Source organism: Scomber japonicus, chromosome 2, assembly GCF_027409825.1.
Source record: "Scomber japonicus isolate fScoJap1 chromosome 2, fScoJap1.pri, whole genome shotgun sequence".
Taxonomy (NCBI): Eukaryota; Metazoa; Chordata; class Actinopteri; order Scombriformes; family Scombridae; genus Scomber; species Scomber japonicus.
The window spans coordinates 4,002,834-4,023,195 of NC_070579.1; the positions used below are offsets into that span (position 1 = coordinate 4,002,834).

At 39.2% G+C, this 20,362-nt stretch overlaps 2 protein-coding genes across 3 annotated transcripts; one reads left to right on the forward strand and one right to left on the reverse strand.

Annotated features, from left to right (window-relative positions):
* The first annotated feature begins 622 nt into the window (after positions 1-622).
* LOC128376975 (E3 ubiquitin-protein ligase pellino homolog 1-like) lies at positions 623-15,567 on the forward strand. The gene is made up of 6 exons (XM_053336848.1): positions 623-726; positions 5,433-5,562; positions 5,650-5,751; positions 11,425-11,622; positions 11,719-11,907; positions 13,319-15,567. Exons 1-6 carry the CDS (start codon positions 641-643, stop codon positions 13,895-13,897), a joined length of 1,284 nt encoding a protein of 427 aa, XP_053192823.1. The 5' UTR covers positions 623-640; the 3' UTR covers positions 13,898-15,567.
* Positions 15,568-16,454: 887 nt separating this feature from the next.
* On the reverse strand, positions 16,455-18,242 carry LOC128376501 (E3 ubiquitin-protein ligase TRIM39-like). Of its 2 annotated transcripts, XM_053336421.1 has the most exons (2): positions 18,010-18,236; positions 16,455-17,973 (listed from the first exon to the last, which is right to left on the reverse strand). In XM_053336421.1, the coding sequence occupies exons 1-2, from the start codon at positions 18,234-18,236 to the stop codon at positions 16,593-16,595; spliced, it is 1,608 nt and encodes a 535-aa protein (XP_053192396.1). In that variant the 3' UTR covers positions 16,455-16,592. The 2 variants fall into 2 exon arrangements, with proteins under 2 accessions (XP_053192396.1, XP_053192397.1); XM_053336422.1 differs by having other exon boundaries at positions 16,455-18,242.
* Between the last annotated feature and the right edge of the window lie 2,120 nt (positions 18,243-20,362).

A 20,362-nucleotide genomic window follows, 5' to 3' on the forward strand; every position in this document is an offset into this window, starting at 1 on the left:
AACAAAACCATCAGTTGTGTAACTTGTAGATTTATGATGACATTGAGTCCCCTTCGATCCCCATTTCCATGTCAGTACATCAGAATCGGGCTCCTGAATGAATGCTCAGCTTGTTTTTTTGTAGGGTTTTTTTTTCGTGGTACAAAGGATTATAACATCAGCTCCAGTGTGCTGCTAAGTGAGTCACCACGTCACGCACGCAAACAACCCCGTTTTTACACCTAACAACCCCACTCAGTGTGCCGGACTGAATACATACTTTGTCTGCCACTGTTGCTCCCAGCTCCCAGCACAAAGACAGTGTGGGTGTATTGTAGTAATGAATGGTGTTGTGTTGAAGCCTTTGTGTGTGTGTGTGTGTGTGTGTATGTGTATGACTGTCTGAAGGGTGTTTTAAATTTTACATGAAACATCCAAAGTGACGCCTTCTCTGACTGCATGTTTAGCCTGAATGTAAACTCTATGATGTCAAAAGAACTCTTCAACATGGTTCATTGTAGTTCCACCTGTTGAAACTTCCTCTTTTTTTAACTCCCTGTCTGCAGGTGATGTGTTGCTGTTTTCGTGCGCTGATGGAGACTCTCTGAGGGCAACGGAGGAGCTTTAATCCTCGCCGTTGTTCCCTCTGAAGGCCGCACAGATGTTTTCGCCCGGTCAGGAAAACATCTCCACCTCCCCCGCCTCCACCAAAGGGCCCGTCAAATATGGAGAGCTCATTGTGCTCGGGTAAGATAGTCACTCATCTCCGCTCTAAAAGGTCATTTACTCAAGGACTGTACTTAAATACACTTGGAGGTACTAAACTTGAGTATTTCCTCTTTATAAATAATCCTGTTTGCCTTTTTACATCTCTGTGATACACATGGAGGTCCACGGCTGCGACTAACAACTACTGATAATTCATTTATTAATGGAAATAAATGAATGTTGATATGATAATTGGGGAATTAAACCATTATTTGCCATCTCACACGGACAGCGGTGGAAAGTAACTAAGTACATTTACTCAGGTACTCTACTACAATTTTGAGGTACTTTACTGTAGTATTTCCACGTGATGCTGCTTTCTATACTTCAGAGGGAAATATTGAACTTTCTACTCCACTACATTTATGTGACAGCTTTAGTTAATGGAAACGTTTGACATTAAAGGATCACTCTAGTATATTTTTCTTATTTTGAACAAATCTCATGTATGGAGCCAAACCAACAATGAACTGATCTACCAACAGGTACTGTGTGTGTATTCAAAACTTGATATATCTTGTCTACAACAACAACTATTAGATGTATAGTCATGACATCTGGCCCAAACATTCATATCCCCCAGAGGACGAATCTTATTGACTTAGGTGATCTTCTTAACTTTGCCTCCAGTGCCACCAGCAGGTTTATATATTTGGTCTTCTATGAAATATCTCAACAACTATTTAGATGGATTGATATGAAATCTGTTACCTGACACACATGAAACCATTGCAACCATTTACAGTTATTGACTGTTCTTAAAGCCCCTAAAACTGGCGTGGCTCTTTGTGTCCCTTGTCACACTCATTGGTTTCAGAGCATTTCAGAGTTTTCTATTAAATATATCAACAACTATTGGACGAATCTCCACTAAATCTGGTACCTGATACACATGAAACCATTGCAGCCATTTCCATTTTTGGTCTTCAAGCCCTAAAACTCTGGTGATCCACCAGCAGCAGCCAGCAGCAGGTTTATATTTTTGGTTTTCTATTAAATATATCAGCAAATATTGGATGGATTTCCATGAAATCAGATACAGATAATCAATGACAGAGAATCCCCTGACAGACTTACACCATCACAGCCATTTACAGTGATTTACCATTTGTACTATTATTGGTCTCAAAGCCCCTAAAACTCCGAGCTGACTCTTTGTGTGTTCCTCTAAGTATGTCACACTTTGTTTTTAGAGCATTTGAACATAGTCAAGTGTGTCCACATAAATTAGATTAAACAAATCCCCTTTTTATTTGAGCTCAGTGTGCCTTACAGCATTTTTATGTACAGTGTGAAATTCAATCCAGTACTTTTTGTTCAGGGAGCAGCACAACTCAGCCTAAATCCAGTTCAATGTGCTGAGAAAGGGAAAGCCTGCGGTTCGGGGAGGTTGAGGGGCGTCAGGAAAGTTGTGGCCACTGTGGTTTTCGGACCTTTTGTTTGCTTTTTTTTTTTTTCTTTTATTATTGTGTCCACATGTGAAATGAAATCGTCTGGGAGACCCTGTAACTGCCACTTACATTGGTCATAAGGTTTAATTTTCAAGAGCCGTACAGTTTGAGAAAAGATGTTTCCTCACTGAGGCCTGGTGTTTGGTGTCATATAGCGGAGCCACAGTGGAGTCTGGTGGGGGGGGGGGGGGGGGGGGGTCTGAGTTTGTGTAAGAGAGGAGGTGGCTGTCACTTTATCTGAAACACAGGAAGTTTGCATTATCCTGTGAAAGAATGGCTCGACTCATAACTGAACTCAAATGTTTACTTGACCCGCGGTCGGCAGCAGTCTGGCTCTGAAGATAACCTTCAGCTAAAACCCACTTTTAATTAAAGTTCCTATAACGTTCAGCTTTCAGGACGAGAAAAGTGCTCTTTATGGCAATTTGCAAATAAATGTACAATTAAAGTTGTTGTTTATCAGATGGATGATCTGTAAAACCCGTAACCGCAATATCCTGATTTTCAATCTGTACTGAAACTGCTCATCAGCACTTTTTCTGCCCCACAGTTTCCTGTTAAAGAAACACTATGTGGGAAATACTCTTGTTTGCCTTCTAATCTCTGGTACAGATCAAGTGTCAGAAAAAAGTAAGGAGAAAAAAGCCATAGTCATAGTTTCTCAAATATCAGATGTCTAGTTTTGTCTGATTAACAATCCAACTTCCAGATAATTACTATCATTAGATTATTAGTATATATATATATATAGTGAATCATCAGTGTTAGAGCAGCATGTTACTGTTGTAGCTGCTGGAGGTGAAGCTAGTTTATACTACTTTATATACAGTTAGCTAGTTTATACTACTTTATATACAGTTAGCTAGTTTATACTACTTTATATACAGTTAGCTAGTTTACACTACTTTATATACAGTTAGCTAGTTTATACTACTTTATATACAGTTAGCTAGTTTACACTACTTTATATACAGTTAGCTAGTTTATACTACTTTATATACAGTTAGCTAGTTTATACTACTTTATATACAGTTAGCTAGTTTATACTACTTTATATACAGTTAGCTAGTTTACACTACTTCATATATAGTTAGCTAGTTTAGTCCAGTGGTTCCCAACCTAGGGGTGGGGCCCCTCCAAAGGGTCAGCAGATAAATGTGAGGGCTGCTGAGATGATTAATGGGAGAGGAAAGAAGAAGAAACAAAGTTCTGATACACAAATGTGTTTTCAGTTTTTGGACTTTTTCTCTAATCTTTGATTTTTGCTGAAATATTGGATCATTAGAACATTTATTGAAATGAAAGCATGTGAGAAGTTTAGAGGGAAGAATCAGTATTTGGTGGAGCTGTTAACAACTCATAGACATCTGAAATGTGAGCCAACTACACACTGCTTTTTGGTTTCATCTTTAACAATGTGTTGTATTTTAAAAGCTTGTTATATTATCCATTGTGTCAAATCTGCATCTGAAAAGTAACTAAAGCTGTTAAATAAATGTAGTGGAGTAGAAAGTACAATATTTCCCTCTGAGATGTAGAAAGTAGCATCACATGGAAATACTACAGTGAAGTACAAGTACCTCAAACTGTACTACAGTAAAGTACAAGTACATAAAAATTATACTTGAGTAAATGTACTCAGTTACTTTCCACCAGTCCGTGTGAGATGGTAAATAGTTGAAATTCTCCAATTATCATATCAAGATTATGTCTTTAGCAATAAATGCGTGTAAAACTGTGCTTTGGATGTTCATATTCAACTATTTCCCAATGAGACAGGATAAGTTTTAATGACAAAGTCGAGTTCAGCTATAATTTGTAATAATATGAACCTGAAGGACCTGAACACAAAGTGAGAGAGCGATTCAGTGCCCCTGTTGTTGTTCTTGAGCAGCATAACTGAGCTTAAATCCAGTTAACCGTGTGACAAAGTCAACCGGTGCTAAGAATGCGGCTGACTTCCTGACTGAAGGCCTTTCACTGTGGACACAAGAGCGAGCCTGTGGTTCAGGGAGGTCGAGGGACGTTAGGAGAGTTGTGTCTGCTCTGTGGTTTCAGACCTTTTGTCTGCTTTTGTGTTATTGTGTCCAGAACTGAAATAAAGCTGTCTGGCACAATCCGTCATCACCGAAACTCAACATTACTATAAAGTAGGGTTGGATGATGATACTCACATTTAAAACCAGAAATGTTTCTTTTTTTGGTTTTTTTGTGCACGAGAACATTAACACATGTTTATGTGTGTGTAAAATATTCCACCTGTTCAATAAACAGTTTACCTTAAACATCAATCTGTGAATGGGTCAGTGACAAATAAGGGTTGACGAAAATGAAAGTAGTTTTAAAAGCAGCATCAGGTTTGTTAAAATGTACATTTAGTATTTTTGTTGGTTTTATATCATTTGAAATGACATTTGCACCATTTTTTACCAAAAGTAAGACTGAATGCTCCTGAAAATGTCAAATGGTGTAACCACAAAAGAATGATAGATATTAAATATTTTATCGCCTACAGTGTATTTAAGTGGACTTATACTAATAATGACTGTAAATGTTTCCTGATCTCCATGGTTACCCAGATGAAATGTAATATTTAGAACAATAGTATTCCATTAGCTTATTTAATATAAAAGTTATAATGTAAGATCATGCCAAACTAGTTGATATGGTGTTTTATTGACTATTTACTGTTTTTAAGCAAGTTGAATTATTTGGTACAAAGTTTTTATGGTTACACCACTTAGACATTTTTACCATAATCCTCTAATATATTCTCTCAAAATGGATTAAAAGCAGAAATTTGATGCTGGGTCCACAAAAAAAGAATGTGTGCAAGTTATTCATACGTTTATTTTCACATTTTAAACCCTTTTAAATTTGACTTAACCACATTGACACAAAAAAACCCTCCACTGAACCGAATGTAAAGTAGAAGGTTCAGAAAAAGATTGTGGGCATTGGTCAGGATGCATTGACCTCTTAAATAAAGGTTTATTTAAATTAATTGTGTTGGTGCAGCAATACATTGAATCAGTGACTTCCTTTTTAGAGGAGGCCTACGCTGCTTTTTACCCTTATTAGCATTTAATTGTTAGTTGAACTAGAAATGAGGCAGCTGCATTCACTGACATTGCACAGGTGGAACAGTGTATAAATGATCTCTGCTGCCGTTGTGTCGATGCCCTGATAACCTGCGTGCAACTTATAAGACACTTTCCATCTTGTGTTGTTCAGGTGTAACGGCTCTCTGCCCAGCGGCGATAAGGGGAGGCGGAAGAGTCGTTTTGCTCTGTGTCGCAGAACCAAAGCCAACGGCGTGAAACCAAGCACCGTCCACACTTCCTGCACACCTCAGGCTGCCAAGGTGAGAGCTCAGCCACACTAAGGGTGAAAGTTATTTTTAACCCCGCTGGGATCATTTCTTGACTCTTGTGTTTTTGTGTTCCTAAAGGCGATCAGCAACAAGGAGCAGCACAGTATATCGTACACTCTCTCCCGGGTGCAGACGGTGGTGGTGGAGTACACACATGACAGCAACACAGACATGTTCCAGGTCTGTAGCAGCCACACACTCTACCTGATGCCTCATTCATACCTTAACATGCAAACTGTATCTGGTTAGGTTATCTGGAAACGGGAGAGCGCACGTGAATGTGATTGTATCTGGACACATTATCAGGAAGGCATCTAATCAATGAGGTCTTTGCATTCACACCTGGTATTAAAATGTGTCCTCATTTTCTCAGCTGTGCTCACATTGTGATCAGATCTTAATATGCAAATTAGCTGGGTGGAGCTGGCGGACTCGTCAACAAGCGTGTCGTGTCCCAGATCAAGGAAACGGCTGCTGCCACGAACAGACAGCGTTCACTCGTGTGTGAAGGGAGATTTCTAGCTGCTAGTATTTGTAGATTTTTTACAGGGTTTGTTTTATCAGGCAGGAAGAGGCGGAGCTAGGTGGTCTTTCAGCTTCCTGGGACGATTTTTCTCCTTTGAATAAAGCCACACTATACAGATTGCTTTTACACCTGTGGAGAACCGATCACTTCTAGATGTGGTCAGTCTGATCCGATCAAATTCAGATCACATTTAAGTGCAATTACACCTGCTGACAATGACCAAGCAGGCAAAGTACAAGCAAACACAGGTCTACATTTCAAAGTTGGGTTTAGTTTCCCAAAAAGATTCAACAAATACAATTAAAGGAAGGTAACCGAGTTATAGGGCCCTTGAAAAAAGACGTCAACCAAACTCTACTGAAAAATGAGGCTAACAAAACAAGACCTAACAGAACTAAACACTTCTACTGCCTGAGCAAACCAATAAACACACACACACACACAGGAGAGGACAGCATAAACTCAACACAAAGAAACCGACAAAGAAATCCTTCCCATACTGTCAAAGCTCTTAGTTTGGTCCTTGGCTTGAGCCTCTGCATAGAGAAAGACAGTACAGTGTAAGCCTATCTGAGTTAGTTTGCATTGGCAAAATGAAATTAAGTAATAAGGTTTGAAAGGAAGATAAGCTTCTAGTTGTGTGGAAAGAAGCAGTTATTGTTCAGATCAAAAAACCTGGACTAAGTCAGTAGAGTTTATTTGTAGTGACTAAGCCCTTCGCTGTAGCTGCTGCTGGCGGTACTTGTTTAGACGTGTACTCAACATTAATGATACGCTATTCAGTCTTTTCCAGTGGATTCACATATACTGCGTTCATTTTCTTACCAAATATCCATGTCCGTCACTTTTCATTAAGCTTTTCACATTAAACTGAACAAATATATCCCAATATACACGAAGCACAGTCAAAAACTGTTCGTCTCCTTCCATCCGCATCACCTGTTATCAATGGCATGAACTTAAATAACCTGAGCCCAGCTGTGGCCTTTACAATGTACCATTTGGGAGGAACATTACATTTAATCCAAATCAAATACATGACTCCCATATTATTTATAAAGCACCTTTCATAGACAATAGCAGCACAAACAGCTTCACAGTAAAAATAAATAAAGTAGTGATAAAGACAACAGACAAAACATACAAAGAGGAAAGACGTAGGTGTCAAGTTAAAACATGAAATACCACAAACTACGTTAATGCCTGTCTGAACAGATGGTTTTAGATGAGTCCACAGTCTCCAAGGCTTATTGGAGGTTAATGGGAGACTATTCAAAAGCTTTGGGGCTTCCGACTGGAAGGTACGATCTCCCCAAGTTAAAATATGTTTGAGGTACATTCAGGAAACCCAGAGTACCAAAGGATTCACCGAAGAGACTAAAGGGCTTGACCTAAAGAGAAGATCTCACCTGGCCTTTAGCTGAGATAGGCAAGACCTTTGGTAGGGACGATAACAGCAGTAATATACAACATGGAAATAAACAAGTTCTTCTCACCATGTCAGAGTGGATTTAGAAGAAGGTGCAGTACTATGAACCCATTAATACGTCTCTAATCTGACATTAGGAAAGCTCAAACAGGGTGTGGAAGCTGTTTTCTTTGATGTAGAAAAGGCATATGACACGATGTGGAAGGAATGTCTCTTAATAAAATTAGGTAACATGGGTGTTGGTTTTAAAGTGTATAATTAAATAAAGAATTTTTTTATTTGGTTGATCTATTCAGGTTTATGTTGGAAATTCATTTTCAGAGGAATACCTTGTTAAAAGTGATTCTCCACAAGGCAGTGTAAATGAGTCCTCTGCTATTCTCGACCATGATGAAGTTAGTCCAGATGTTTGGAGGTGACTTTTTTGCAAATGATTTGCACAATTAGGAAAAGAGGAAGAAATATATAACTTATTGAAAGGAAAGTCCAAGAAGCTACCATTGAAGTTGAAAACTGGTCTCTGAGATAGGAAATTAGATTCTTACTGTCTTTTGTTACAAGAAAGTCAATGAAAATATTTGCTTGAAAGAATATTATGAGATACTTGACAGGAACGTTTTTAGGAGCAGAGAGACTTAAAAGGCTTTAAAGGATATTTATACAGTATTACTTTAATTAGATCGGCTCTAGACAGTGGGTGCATTGTATTTGGATCAGCTGCTTGTACGTCTTCAGGCTTATTGAGGTTGTGTTGTGGGACAGTCAGGTTAAGACCTAGATACCGAAATTCCTCTTCAATTACAATTAATGGATGATGATTATTGGGCAAATCTGCAGAGCCATAAAGACTTAGACCCAACAATAAAAGGTAATAGACCTGTGGTGAGAAATCACTTTAATTTCAGATATAAGTAAGGAATTAGAAGGCGAGTTGTTCCATCATAGTTACTGCCTCAACCAATAAAGGCAAATGAGAAACCAATAATATCTCTACAGTAGATTTAGGAAATTAAACCGATGTGAATACGACATTCTGACTCAAGAACAACCCAGGCTGGTCTCAAACACACCACTTCAAGATGCAGACAGAATATTATTCATAAAATATTACTGTTCTTAAACAGAATTATTAGTTAGTGTTCAGTTTATATGGGAACCAGTTCACAAAGGCATCCAAGGGAATGAAACAGTAGATCTTCTGGCCAAAAATGGATTAAAAGCAAATCAAGTAGAGTAAGGCAGAAAGGTAAAAATCTAAAGTTAAGAAACAAAATTAAGATTTAATGATAGAGGTTATGGGATAAATGTATAAAAGGCATTTGTGTCAGATCTAGTCTAAAAGGGAAGGTCACTGAGGAAAAGTAGGAGAGAAGAGAGTCTGATTAGCAGGACCAGACCGGGACACACTAAATTAAATTCATCTCTACACCTCATTGGGAAGCATCCAAGCGGAACATGTGATGTCTGCAATCAAATGGAGACTGTGGATCATGTCGTTCTCCTCTGTCCTAAATATGCAAATGAAAGGCAGTTAATAAGGAACGAGCTGGAACGTAAAGAGATTAAACACACACACACACACACACACATACACACACACACACGGACCTTAAAACAAGCTCCACAAATAGCTCTGGAAATTTGGTTTTAAAGCATGTCTTCAGCTATCTACACAACACAGGACTGATTTTAAAAAAAGGATGTAAGGACAATGTGGTGATAATGAAGAAGGTTTTTTTGCCAGAGCAGGAAAGAGAACTCGGCAGCCAGGAAACCTAAAGGCAAAGAGAAATGAATTAAGTACCAAAGTAATATAACAAACCAATGTAAACTGACACTGTGTCTCAGATCTCATAGGTCTGTTGAGCACTTGAAATGACGATAGGTTAATAAAAAAATCCATGCAGCATAGTATCGCAATGCATGATGATACACAGACGCCAAGTATCGATCTTTTATTATATGAATTTTTCTCCTTTGGGGACATAACTTGCAGGTGAAAAAAAGGTAATGAATTGCAATACATTGCAATTACATTTTATGTAATTTAAGTGTCTGCAGATTAATGTATTAACATTTGTTTTCCTTTATCTAGGTAATGTAATAAGATGCAAGTCACCTTTTTATAGCAGCTGTAAACTGAGCAACATATGAAGTTCAACTGTTCATGGTTGAGTGTTTGTTCACAGGTCTGGAGTGAGACAATCACCAGGAAGTAGAGCTGGCACAGTCTGCATTTTTTATCAGTAATCAGTAACCGTGTTAGGTCTCTGGAATACAGGAATGTGGACTCGAGAGTAGAGAAGTCAAACAGGCCGGCAAAAACAAGAACCGGCTCAAGTCTAAAATCTGGGAACATTACATACATTACGTACATTAGACGGTCTGGTGAATGAGGGCCGGTGTTTATACTGGGGACACAGTGTGAGAATGAGGAACAGGTGCATTAGTGGGTGGGGAAGTCAGGGGATGGAGGTGGCGGGAAAACAGGTAACGGCAGGGCAGTCAGGTGTGACATGACCGATAAACAGAGTATCAAGTTCCATAGTGTGAGCTGAGATTCAGGCTTAATATTATTGTGCTAAACTTAACCCTTCATAGGTCTGCTCAGCTGTTTGGTAGAGGTTACTTTGTGTCATGATATCTGCTCAAAAACTAAAATCTATTGAGCCCATTTAACTTTTTGGGCAATGTTTAGCACTTTTATGAGGTATGTAATGCACAGACCATCAGGTTGTGTTATGGTTGCTATAGATACAGGTTGTTCTATGGTTGCTATAGATACAGGTTGTGCTTTAGTGTATAAAGGAAGAATAACACAAATCACTGCTGACATCAGAGATCCTGCTGGAGACATTTTTGAAGTTGAGTTTCATTTTTCCATCTTGAACATGAACAGAATGAGTCTCTAACATGTTTTTAATAAAAAGTTTAGAACTAATTAGGTCTGAATGAGTCTGTAGAGGCTGTAAAACATCACATTTAAGCTCAATGAGGAAAATAATCCATGTTTTATGTTGTCATGGCCTCAAAGAGGTAGGAAAAGCCACAAAAAATTATTTTTAAATAGCACTTTCTTGGTGTGACCTACAAAGGGTTAAACTAAACTTAAAGAATTATTAACAAGAACCATGTCCTGATAGTCTTTCATCACTGTTGGTTAAAATCTGTGATTCAAAACCGTCCGTTTCTCATATGTACAAAATATTGACGTCCTCATGGCAACCGAAAATGTTTCCTTGTGTTCAATCACTCTAGACTTTGTCATTTATAAAGTGATTACGATGAAGCAAAACAATGTGAGCTCAAAGGTCACATCTTATACTGCAGTAAGAGATAAGTCCACTTTTATTCATGTAGCCCAAATATCACACATCACACATTTACCTCAGAGGGTTTTACAAACTCTACAGTAATACAATGTCTTTTATCCTTTAGATTAAAAATAAAAAACAACCTTTAATGGCTAAAAAATGGGAGAAATCTCAGGAAGAGCGACAGAGGTGGATCGATCCTCCAGGAAGGACTGACAGGAAGTAGATATTGTGTGAACAGATGGCAAAATTATAGTAAAAGAAAAAAAGAAAAACTACAACCAGAGTAAACAAAGAGTGGATGAATGAATATGTTTAACTATAAATGGGTCGAAACTGTAAATGAGTAATTTTATAAAAAGCAGCGAACGTGTTTCTGGTGCGTTTGTGCAGATCTTTCATGTAATTTGACCTTAATTCGACCTGATTTGAGTCACGCTCAGTGGGTCACACAGTGCAGTCCGCTTAATTAAACGACTGACACAGTGTGACAACATACATGATCTAGAGACGACTCAACTCCTGCAGGCGACGCTGAAACACTCAAACCTAACCTTTCTGTTTGTTTGTGTGTTTGTTTGTAGATCGGGCGATCCACGGAGAATCCCATCGACTTCGTGGTGACGGACACGTTGCCTGGAGGTCAGGGTCAGGCTGACAGTCAGTCGGTTCAGAGCACCATCTCACGCTTCGCCTGCCGCATCATCTGCCAAAGACACCCACCTTACACGGCACGCATCTACGCCGCCGGCTTCGACTCCTCCAAGAACATCTTCCTCGGGGTAGGACGGCCTTGCCAATGATGCGTCACTTGTTTCTTGTGCCTTTACAGATTAAACGTGACTTACAGTATCTACCCTCTTTTTTTTTGTCCACAGGAGAAGGCGGCCAAGTGGAGGATGCAAGACGGTCAGATGGACGGATTGACCACCAATGGCGTTCTGGTGATGCACCCACGACAAGGCTTCATCCAGGACTCCAAACCTGGCCTGTGGAGGGAAATCTCCGTCTGCGGAAACGTCTTCACGCTGCGGGAGACTAGATCATCTCAGCAGAGAGGCAAGAAGGTGGGTGACTGCGGGTCTGAAAGTTAGGATTTATTGAACTACAGAGTGTGGATAAAACTACAGGAACACTTCTGTCGTTTGCAGTACAACCTACGACAAACCTCAGCTTCATATATCTCACTTAGGTGGTCTCCTCCTACTCGGTGTTGAACAAACATTAACACTTCTCACAAAATTGATGAAATTTGAGTGAATAGACAGACTCAGTCATAACTAACGTCATAATCCTCATCTTGTTAGAATCAGTGTGACTAACATGAATGAACCTCCATGAATACAGTGAAGTGTGAAGACATGAATGAATTGTTTTTTCGGTCATGGATTATAAGAAACAAAACTTAACAATGTCTGTGGGTGTGCAAAAGACAAAACACGACTGTACACCAATCCATTTTCACATTTTAAGTACAGGTGGAGGTGGAGGGGAGGTTCCAGATAATCCACAATCGTTGGTGTGTCATCAATAGTATTCAAAACTTAAAGGCTGTAAATGTGATGTCAGGATTTTTGGTAGAGCCAAACAACACAATCTAACCAGCAGCTGTTTTAAACTTCATGTCTGCAGATCTTATTATCAAAGAGTTTTCAACTAGTTTTAGACTATATCTGATCACTGGTGTCAAATTTGTTTCCATAAATGAGCCCAACTGTATGCTGTGTATTTCACTTGATTTGGCAGGGTTGCACATGAAAAGCATAACTCAGTGTAATGATGTTTGTTCAGTATGTGACGCTCACAGCTCCGGCCCACTTGAGATCAGATAGATAAGTATGTGGTCCTTGAACTAAAATTAGGTCCTGATCTAGAGCAGCTAGTCAGGAAGTCATGTCATGTTGCCGTCATTGAACAGTTTTAAGTGAAGTGGTAAACATGAACCACAGGGAGAGAGATATGAAGACGTGCAATAAAAGTTCAAACCATGGATGTTGTGGTCATGTGTAAGGCTGAGCAGTTAATCAAAAAATAACAGAAACCGACATTTAGAAACTCTTATCAACTTAATCTTGCTCATGTCCATTAATGTTGGTGTTCACTGTTGCCATGGCAGTAAAGGAATTTGAAAACTTGTCTCTAGTGATGATTTGAACCCAAACCATGATCTTTACATAGTTCTAAGTAAACTAGACATTAACCACAGCGTCACACCTTAAAACATCTTTATTTTCACTCCCTAAAGATCCTCATGTGTGAGGGCAGCAGTGGAAAATACTAAACTAAAGAATCATTGTTCATCAAAGGTGGAGATAATCGTTCATTAATCGTAATCGAGGTTAAACGTTCAATTAATCATGATTTTGATTTTTGCCATAATCGCCCAGCCCTAGTCATGTGCTTCAGCCACCAGGACGCTCCAAAGGTTTAAAATGAATCTAAACAGAAGTGGTGTTCTTCTTCTCGTCTCTCCTTCAGGTGGACGTGGAGTCTAACGAGCTGGTGGACGGCTCGCTCATCGACCTGTGCGGCGCCACCCTGCTGTGGCGGACCGGCGAGGGTCTGTCTCACACTCCCACCGTCAAACACCTGGAGGCGCTGCGGCAGGAGCTGAACGCCGGCCGGCCGCAGTGCCCCGTCGGCTTCAACACGCTGGCCTTCCCCAGCCTGCGCCGCAAGGACATTCTGGACGAGAAGCAGCCGTGGGCCTACCTGCGCTGCGGCCACGTGCACGGCTACCACGGCTGGGGGGGTCGCCGCAACCCCGAGGTGGAGGAGGAGTGTGTGGAGAGGGAGTGTCCCATGTGTCGAACGCAGGGCCCCTACGTGCCGCTGTGGCTGGGCTGCGAGGCGGGTCTCTACGTGGACGCGGGCGCCCCGACGCACGCCTTCGTCCCCTGCGGTCACGTCTGCTCGGAGAAGACGACGGCGTACTGGAGTCAGATCCCGCTGCCGCACGGCACCCACACCTTCCACGCCGCCTGCCCGTTCTGCATCCAGCCGCTGGGCGGAGACACCGGCTGCGTCAGACTCATTTTCCAAAGCCCGCTGGACTAGAAGCCGGTCAGACTCTCCATCCATCCTGAGCCTTAACCAACAGACGGCGTGATGCTTTGAGTTTTTGGAAATCTCATAACTTAATTTTTTCATAACTTAATTTAACTTAATTTTGAGCAACATGAGTCGACGTCTGGGTTTATTTCTGGGTCATTCAGGCAGTTTTTATCCTCCTGTGAGCTGTTAATGATTCTTCCCCTGAACACAGATGCAGAAATACACATTTGCCTTATTTATTCATTCAGCTTTTCTGTCATGTTTTTCTTTTTTTTTCTTTTTAATTTAAAATAATCAATGCAATATGTAACAGCAGCAGTAATGTTTCCCCTTTACTGACGCCACCTCACCTGCCTTAAAGAGCCATTAACACTAAGACATGATCACCAGCTGGGTTTTCAGGGCTCCAGATGTCGTTGTGGAGGCTTTTCTGTGAGGAAACACTCGATTTTCAAGCAGGAAATTTAAAATTGTGGCACAAAAAAATCACTCTCACTATTTTTATAATGTTTTTTGCTGAATTAAAGTGACCTTCTGTCATGCTGTTGTCACTTTTCAACACAAAATAAATGTATTTTTACGCTCTGTGTTGCAATATAACTAATCTATTACCTGGGGAACCTTTGAAGCTGCTGTCAAATGAACATGAGATACATAAAGAAATTTACTGTTCATGTGATTATGTTTGTCTTTTCTTTTTTTTTCAACAAAATCTATGTGTAGTGCAGACTGTAAAATCAGTTGTTAACAAGGAATAAACACTGTCCTGTTAGATAAGTGCTCTTACAGGAAGATTTTTCTCTCCTGCTGATTTCAGTTTAAAGTTCATTTAAGTTCATCAAACACACAGTAAGACTCAACATTTACAGATGTTTTTATGTTTCACAGCCAAGTGACCGAACTGCAGCTCCAATAATTTACCACATATTGTCTTTTATTATTTATGATTTGTAATATTTAAACAGTTCTGTCTTGTTTTCTACTTTTCGCTGTCAATGAGGAAGATGTAGAGGATAAATAAATGGTGGTGGGACGATGTGTTGGTGTGAGAACAGCTAATGGATTCATTAATTTGTGAATCAACAGAACAGCAGTTTTGATCATCCATTATTTCAAACAGAAAGAAGTCAGATATTCTCCTTTTCCAGATTGTCAGATGTAAAGATTTGCTTTTGATTAAAACAATTAATATCTGGAGGTTTTGGAGGTTTGACATCAACAGCCCCAAAACCTAGAGATCTTTAAAATAATCAGTCTGGAGACAAATTTATGACTATTTTCAAACATTTTATAGACTAGATAACAAACTGTTGTAGCATTAATTTGAGGTATTTTCACCATGAAGCCAAAACAGCAACTTTTTCGTACTTTACAAAAATAATGAAGCATTAAAAGTACATAGTTTAGGAATCAAACATACAACTAGTGGTAAAACTTATTAGGTCTTTGGTTAATTAAAACAAAAATTAAACAACAAATGTATCTATATGTATAAAAATTGCACAAACATACACAGATTCATCCAATTTTAATAATTTAAGTGACTTTCTGATCTTCCATCTGGCGCCACCATCAGGCCAAACCTTCTACATGCACACAGGAAATAAAAAAAATCTAATTGGCAGTTTTTTCAAATTAAATCTTCTGACTTTTACTTTCCTTTTTTTGGAGTTGTTCACATAGCTGAAGTCTCAAATTGTGTGTTTGGTGTCTCATCAGCTTTGTTTTATGGGAGTTCATGAGTGACTTTTTTATTAAACTCTTGTCTAAGCAGTAAAGTTTCAGCTGCTCTCAGTTTAAATGACAGTATGTGCATCAGATTAAACCTGCAGGAGATGCAGGTGATTCATATCGTCTCCTGTTTGTTGGCTTCAGCTCTGCAAACATGCTGCACACTGACTGTTTTTTTACCATCTGCAAACAATAAAAACACACTGCTGATGTTTGTGTGTCTGTTTCTGCTTATACTGACGGAGAACTGCAACCTTCTGCACTGCAAACACCTGCACTTAGAAAGTAGTAGTAGTAGAAATAGTAGAACCAGAGTAAATGTGTTTCAAAATGTGAAAACTAAAAGCTTAGAGGCTACAGAGCTCCATATAGCTGCAGTTACTGATTTGTTATGATGAGTAAACTCTTTAATATTATAGTCATATGATCCATTGTATTGTTAACATAAAAGAATAACAAATGAAGTGCACATAAAACAAATGACAAACATCTAAGATTTTCCCTTTAGGTTTTATTTTTTTCTACTAAAAATATAAAGAAATGGACAAAAACACAGAAAAACAGTGATTAAAAGCGACATAACAAGAAACATCAGAAACCAAATCAATCAGAATTAGAAGAAACTTCATTGGAGAATCTTTACATGGATTTGAGATCAATTGACATGTTTGTTTCTTTTGGTGATCTACGAAAGCTTTTCCTCAAATGCCTAGTTCTAGTTTTGTTTCAGGGATTATTTTCTAGAAATCAGCGGCTGTCTTAAAATAAGACAGAGTCTGAATGATCATTACACTGAAATCAAGAAAATGAAAACATTTTTAGACGTGAATAGATATTTCATTTTACCTACAGATCCCAATGTTGATGGAATACATATATTAAAATGTCCTTGAAATAATCTTATTGTTAATTTTCAGTAAACAAGAAATACATTTAATCATTTTATAAAGTAAAACAAGTGATTACACTACTCAGTTTCATTGACAGGACAGATGATCAGAGGGGCAGAGTTTATACCACCATCATTAAGACTAGGACTGAAGTATGGGTAGAGTTTCTCAGTGAAGGAGCAGCCAGTAAAGGAGTAGATAAGAGCTGCAGCATCTACGTCATAAAAGGAGACCAGACCCTCCTCATAATCCACAAACACCCCCACCTTCTGAAGCTGAGACTTCAGAGAGAGACGGACTGGAGGATCATTACAAGCATTGTACTCATTTCCATTTCTCAAACATATATTCCAGTAACCATCCTCAGGGCTCAGTGTGATGCTTCCCTTCCTGTCAATCGACTCTCTGGCCACTCCTAAATCCCAGTCAGTCTTCTCTTTAACCTGAACCTCAAAATAAAATCTGCCTGAAGACAAACTCTGCTTTCCTAACACATTAACACAATCAGAAAATCTCTCTGGGTTGTCTGGGAGATTCTTCTCCACATCACCATTATTTACTTGTTTCCCATCATCAGACAGGATGAGATGAGGATGTGCTGTATCAGGATCAAGAGTCACATCCACTGCATACTGCTGGACCCTCTTCCGCTCAGCCTCAAACAGCTTCTTCATCTGTTTACTGAGCGTCTCCTCCAGCTGAGCCACAGCTCTCACCACAGTCCCCTCATATGATGATGGACAGACGCTGACCTCTGTCCAGTCTTTGGTGGGTGGAGCAGCTTTCAGGGAAGGGAAGTTTTGGAGGAGGTGTAGGTGGTCTTCAGAGTGTGAGAGCTTCTCTACCTCAGAGCTTCTCTTCTTCAGCTCAGAGATTTCCTGTTCCAGCTCTTTGATGAAGTCTTCAGCCTGTTTCTCTGTTTTTTTCTTCTTTTTATTGATTGAATTGATGAGGTTTTTTTTACCTCTCTCAACAGACACCTTCAGAGCGGTGAAGACCTGAACACCTTCTGCTTTCTCTCTGTCTGCAGCTTCCTTACTGAGGTCAACTGAGTGTTTGATCTCTTGAATCTTCAGTCGTCTCTTCTGGATCATCTCCTGAATTTCAGCCTCTGTCTTCCCCAGCTCTGCCTTCTTTCCTTCATATTCTTCTTTCAGAGGAACAAACTCATGTGTCTTGTGGTCTAAAACAGAGCAGAGGACACAGACACATGTCTGGTCGGTCTTACAGAACAGCTCCAGAGGTTTATCGTGTTTCATACACATCCTGTCTTCCAGGTTCTCTACAGGGTCGATCAACTGATGTCTTTTCAGACCTGACTTTGTCAGATGAGGCTCCAGGTGTGTCTCACAGTAGGAGGTCAGACACACCAGACAGGACTTCAGGGCCTTCAGTTTGGTTCCACTACAATCGTCACAGGGAACTTCTCCTGGTTTGGCAGCTTGTTGCTCTGAGCTGCTGCTGCTGGCTTTCTGTTGAGCTTCCTGTCTGAACTGAGAAGCCATCTCAGAGAACAATGTGTTGACATGAAGTTCAGGTCTTGTGTTGAAAACCTTTTTACACAGTGGACACAGGTACTGGACATTACTGTTCCAGTGTTCATTGATGCAGTTTTTGCAGAAGTTGTGTCCACATGATGTGCTGACTGGATCAGTGAACACATCCAGACAGATGGAGCACAGAAACTGATCTTCAGATCTCAGACAGCTGGCAGCAGACATATCTACACACAGTGTAAAAGGAAAAAAAGCATTTCAGTTATTATGTTTACAAAGAACAATGTATTTTTACTATTTTATTAAGTGTATCATATAATGTTAGGTAAATCTGGACTCTGGAACAGCTAGCAGGCCTAACCCATCATCTGTAAGAGGCCTTTTTAGTCAGTAAGGGTTCACCAACATACTATGGCATATGGCCATGTAAAACTTTGTAGGTCAAGAGTAAGTTTATAAAATGGATTCTAAAAGAAATAATAACCCGTTTAATTGTGGTGATGTGAGAAGAGGTCTTCATCAGAAGTCTGGCTGCAGAGTTCTGCACAGTCTGAAGCTGATCTACAGCTCAGGCACTGAGGCAGCTAAACAAGGTGTTACAATAGTCCAGGCATGAAGAAATAAAAGCATGAATCATTTTTTCTGTATTGCTAAAAGATAACATTGGTCTGATCTTGGAAATATTCTTCAGTTCGTAGAAACACCACAATTTCTTTGTTTTAACAAAAGCTTAACTCACTGTTGAAGATGCAGGTTTATAGCAATGCCCTTAATATTTGGGTTAAGGTGATTGAGTAGTAGCTGGACTTTGGATGTGCTGATGATAAGCACCTCTGTTTCATCAGAGTTTAACTGCAGAACTTTTTGTGACATCAAGTCTCAAACATCAGCTAAGCAGCTCTGCAGTGTTCAGAGGGTTTAATGGAGAGATATACTGTAAATGTGTGTCGTCTGCATAACAGTGAAATGAGATGTTATGGTTATGAAGAATATTACCTAATGGTAGCATAAACAGAGAGAACAGAATTGATCCATAAGGTATGCCACATGTTGTTTGTGCAGTTGATGAGATAAATTATTAAATTCATCAAATGAGACATAAAATGATATTCTATTTATTAGCAAAGCAGGATTGATGGTGTTGAATGCTGCACTAAAGTCAAGGGTGGGGACACTTGTGCTAAACTGTGATCAAACTGCCTCCATTTAAACAGTGCTGGTAGTGTTTATCCACAGGACTGCATAGTCAATTTAAAGATGATGTTTACTTTGATGACATATTTTCTGTGTGTTATTTGGCACAAACTTTTCATCTGCAGCTCATTGTGGCTGTTTCTGATTGTACTGTTCCTCTTTTTTTTGGGATCAACTTTTTATTGTCTTTAGTCACACGAGTTATTTGTACACATAATACATTTCCCAAGGATTTCACAGACAATAGCGAACAAACTAATCAAACAAAGAACTATGTACATACCACCGTTGCCTTGTAGAATTAAAATAAAAAGAATAAGAAAAGAAAAGAAAAGAAAAAATATATTTAGAAATAGAAATGACAGTACCATAAGTTTTCCAGGTAGACTAAATATACACACATACAAAAACAAAATGAAACCAGAATGAAAATTCAGACGGATATTACATCAAACCTATGACTACATGAACTTCCTGCATATATATAGGTAGACTCAGTGAGTAGACTTTTAGTTACATCAATTACTGGTATGAGATAGAGTGTGGATCTGAAAGAAAACCAATAAGGGGTACTGTTCCTCTTTGAAATATGTAAAAATGATATACTGATAAAATAACACAGAATATGTCCATATCTTGTTGTGTACATCAATTGTTATTGAAGAATCTCACTGTTAACAAAGCTCTGATAACTTGACAAAAACATTTTATTTCCTGTAGCTGCTTCACAATAAAAGCTGATGTTTACTGGTAGAAAGCTTTTAGTGTGAAACAACTACAGGAAATGAAATGCAGTGTGGCTGAAGGGAGTGATCAGTAAATAATAATAAGATCAGGAAAGTTAGTGTGAAAAAAAACTTTAAACTACAGAGATTCAGATACAAGTTACAAAAGTCTTGAGGACTGACACAGAGAGACAAAGTGTCAGTATGAAATTAAAAGAGATGAACTTCCTGTCTCCTGTGTTAAAGCTGGTTGTTGAAACATTAAATATGATCAGTTGTACTCACCAGTGTTTGGCAGAGACTCTGCTGTGTTGTTGAGAAAGACTTGATGAACTCAGTTTAATTTATATTTGGACAGAAGTGGAGAGACTCGACTGCAGCTTTGCTGTCCTCTGATTAATGTTAAGTTTCATTTCTGGAGAGTGACGTTGA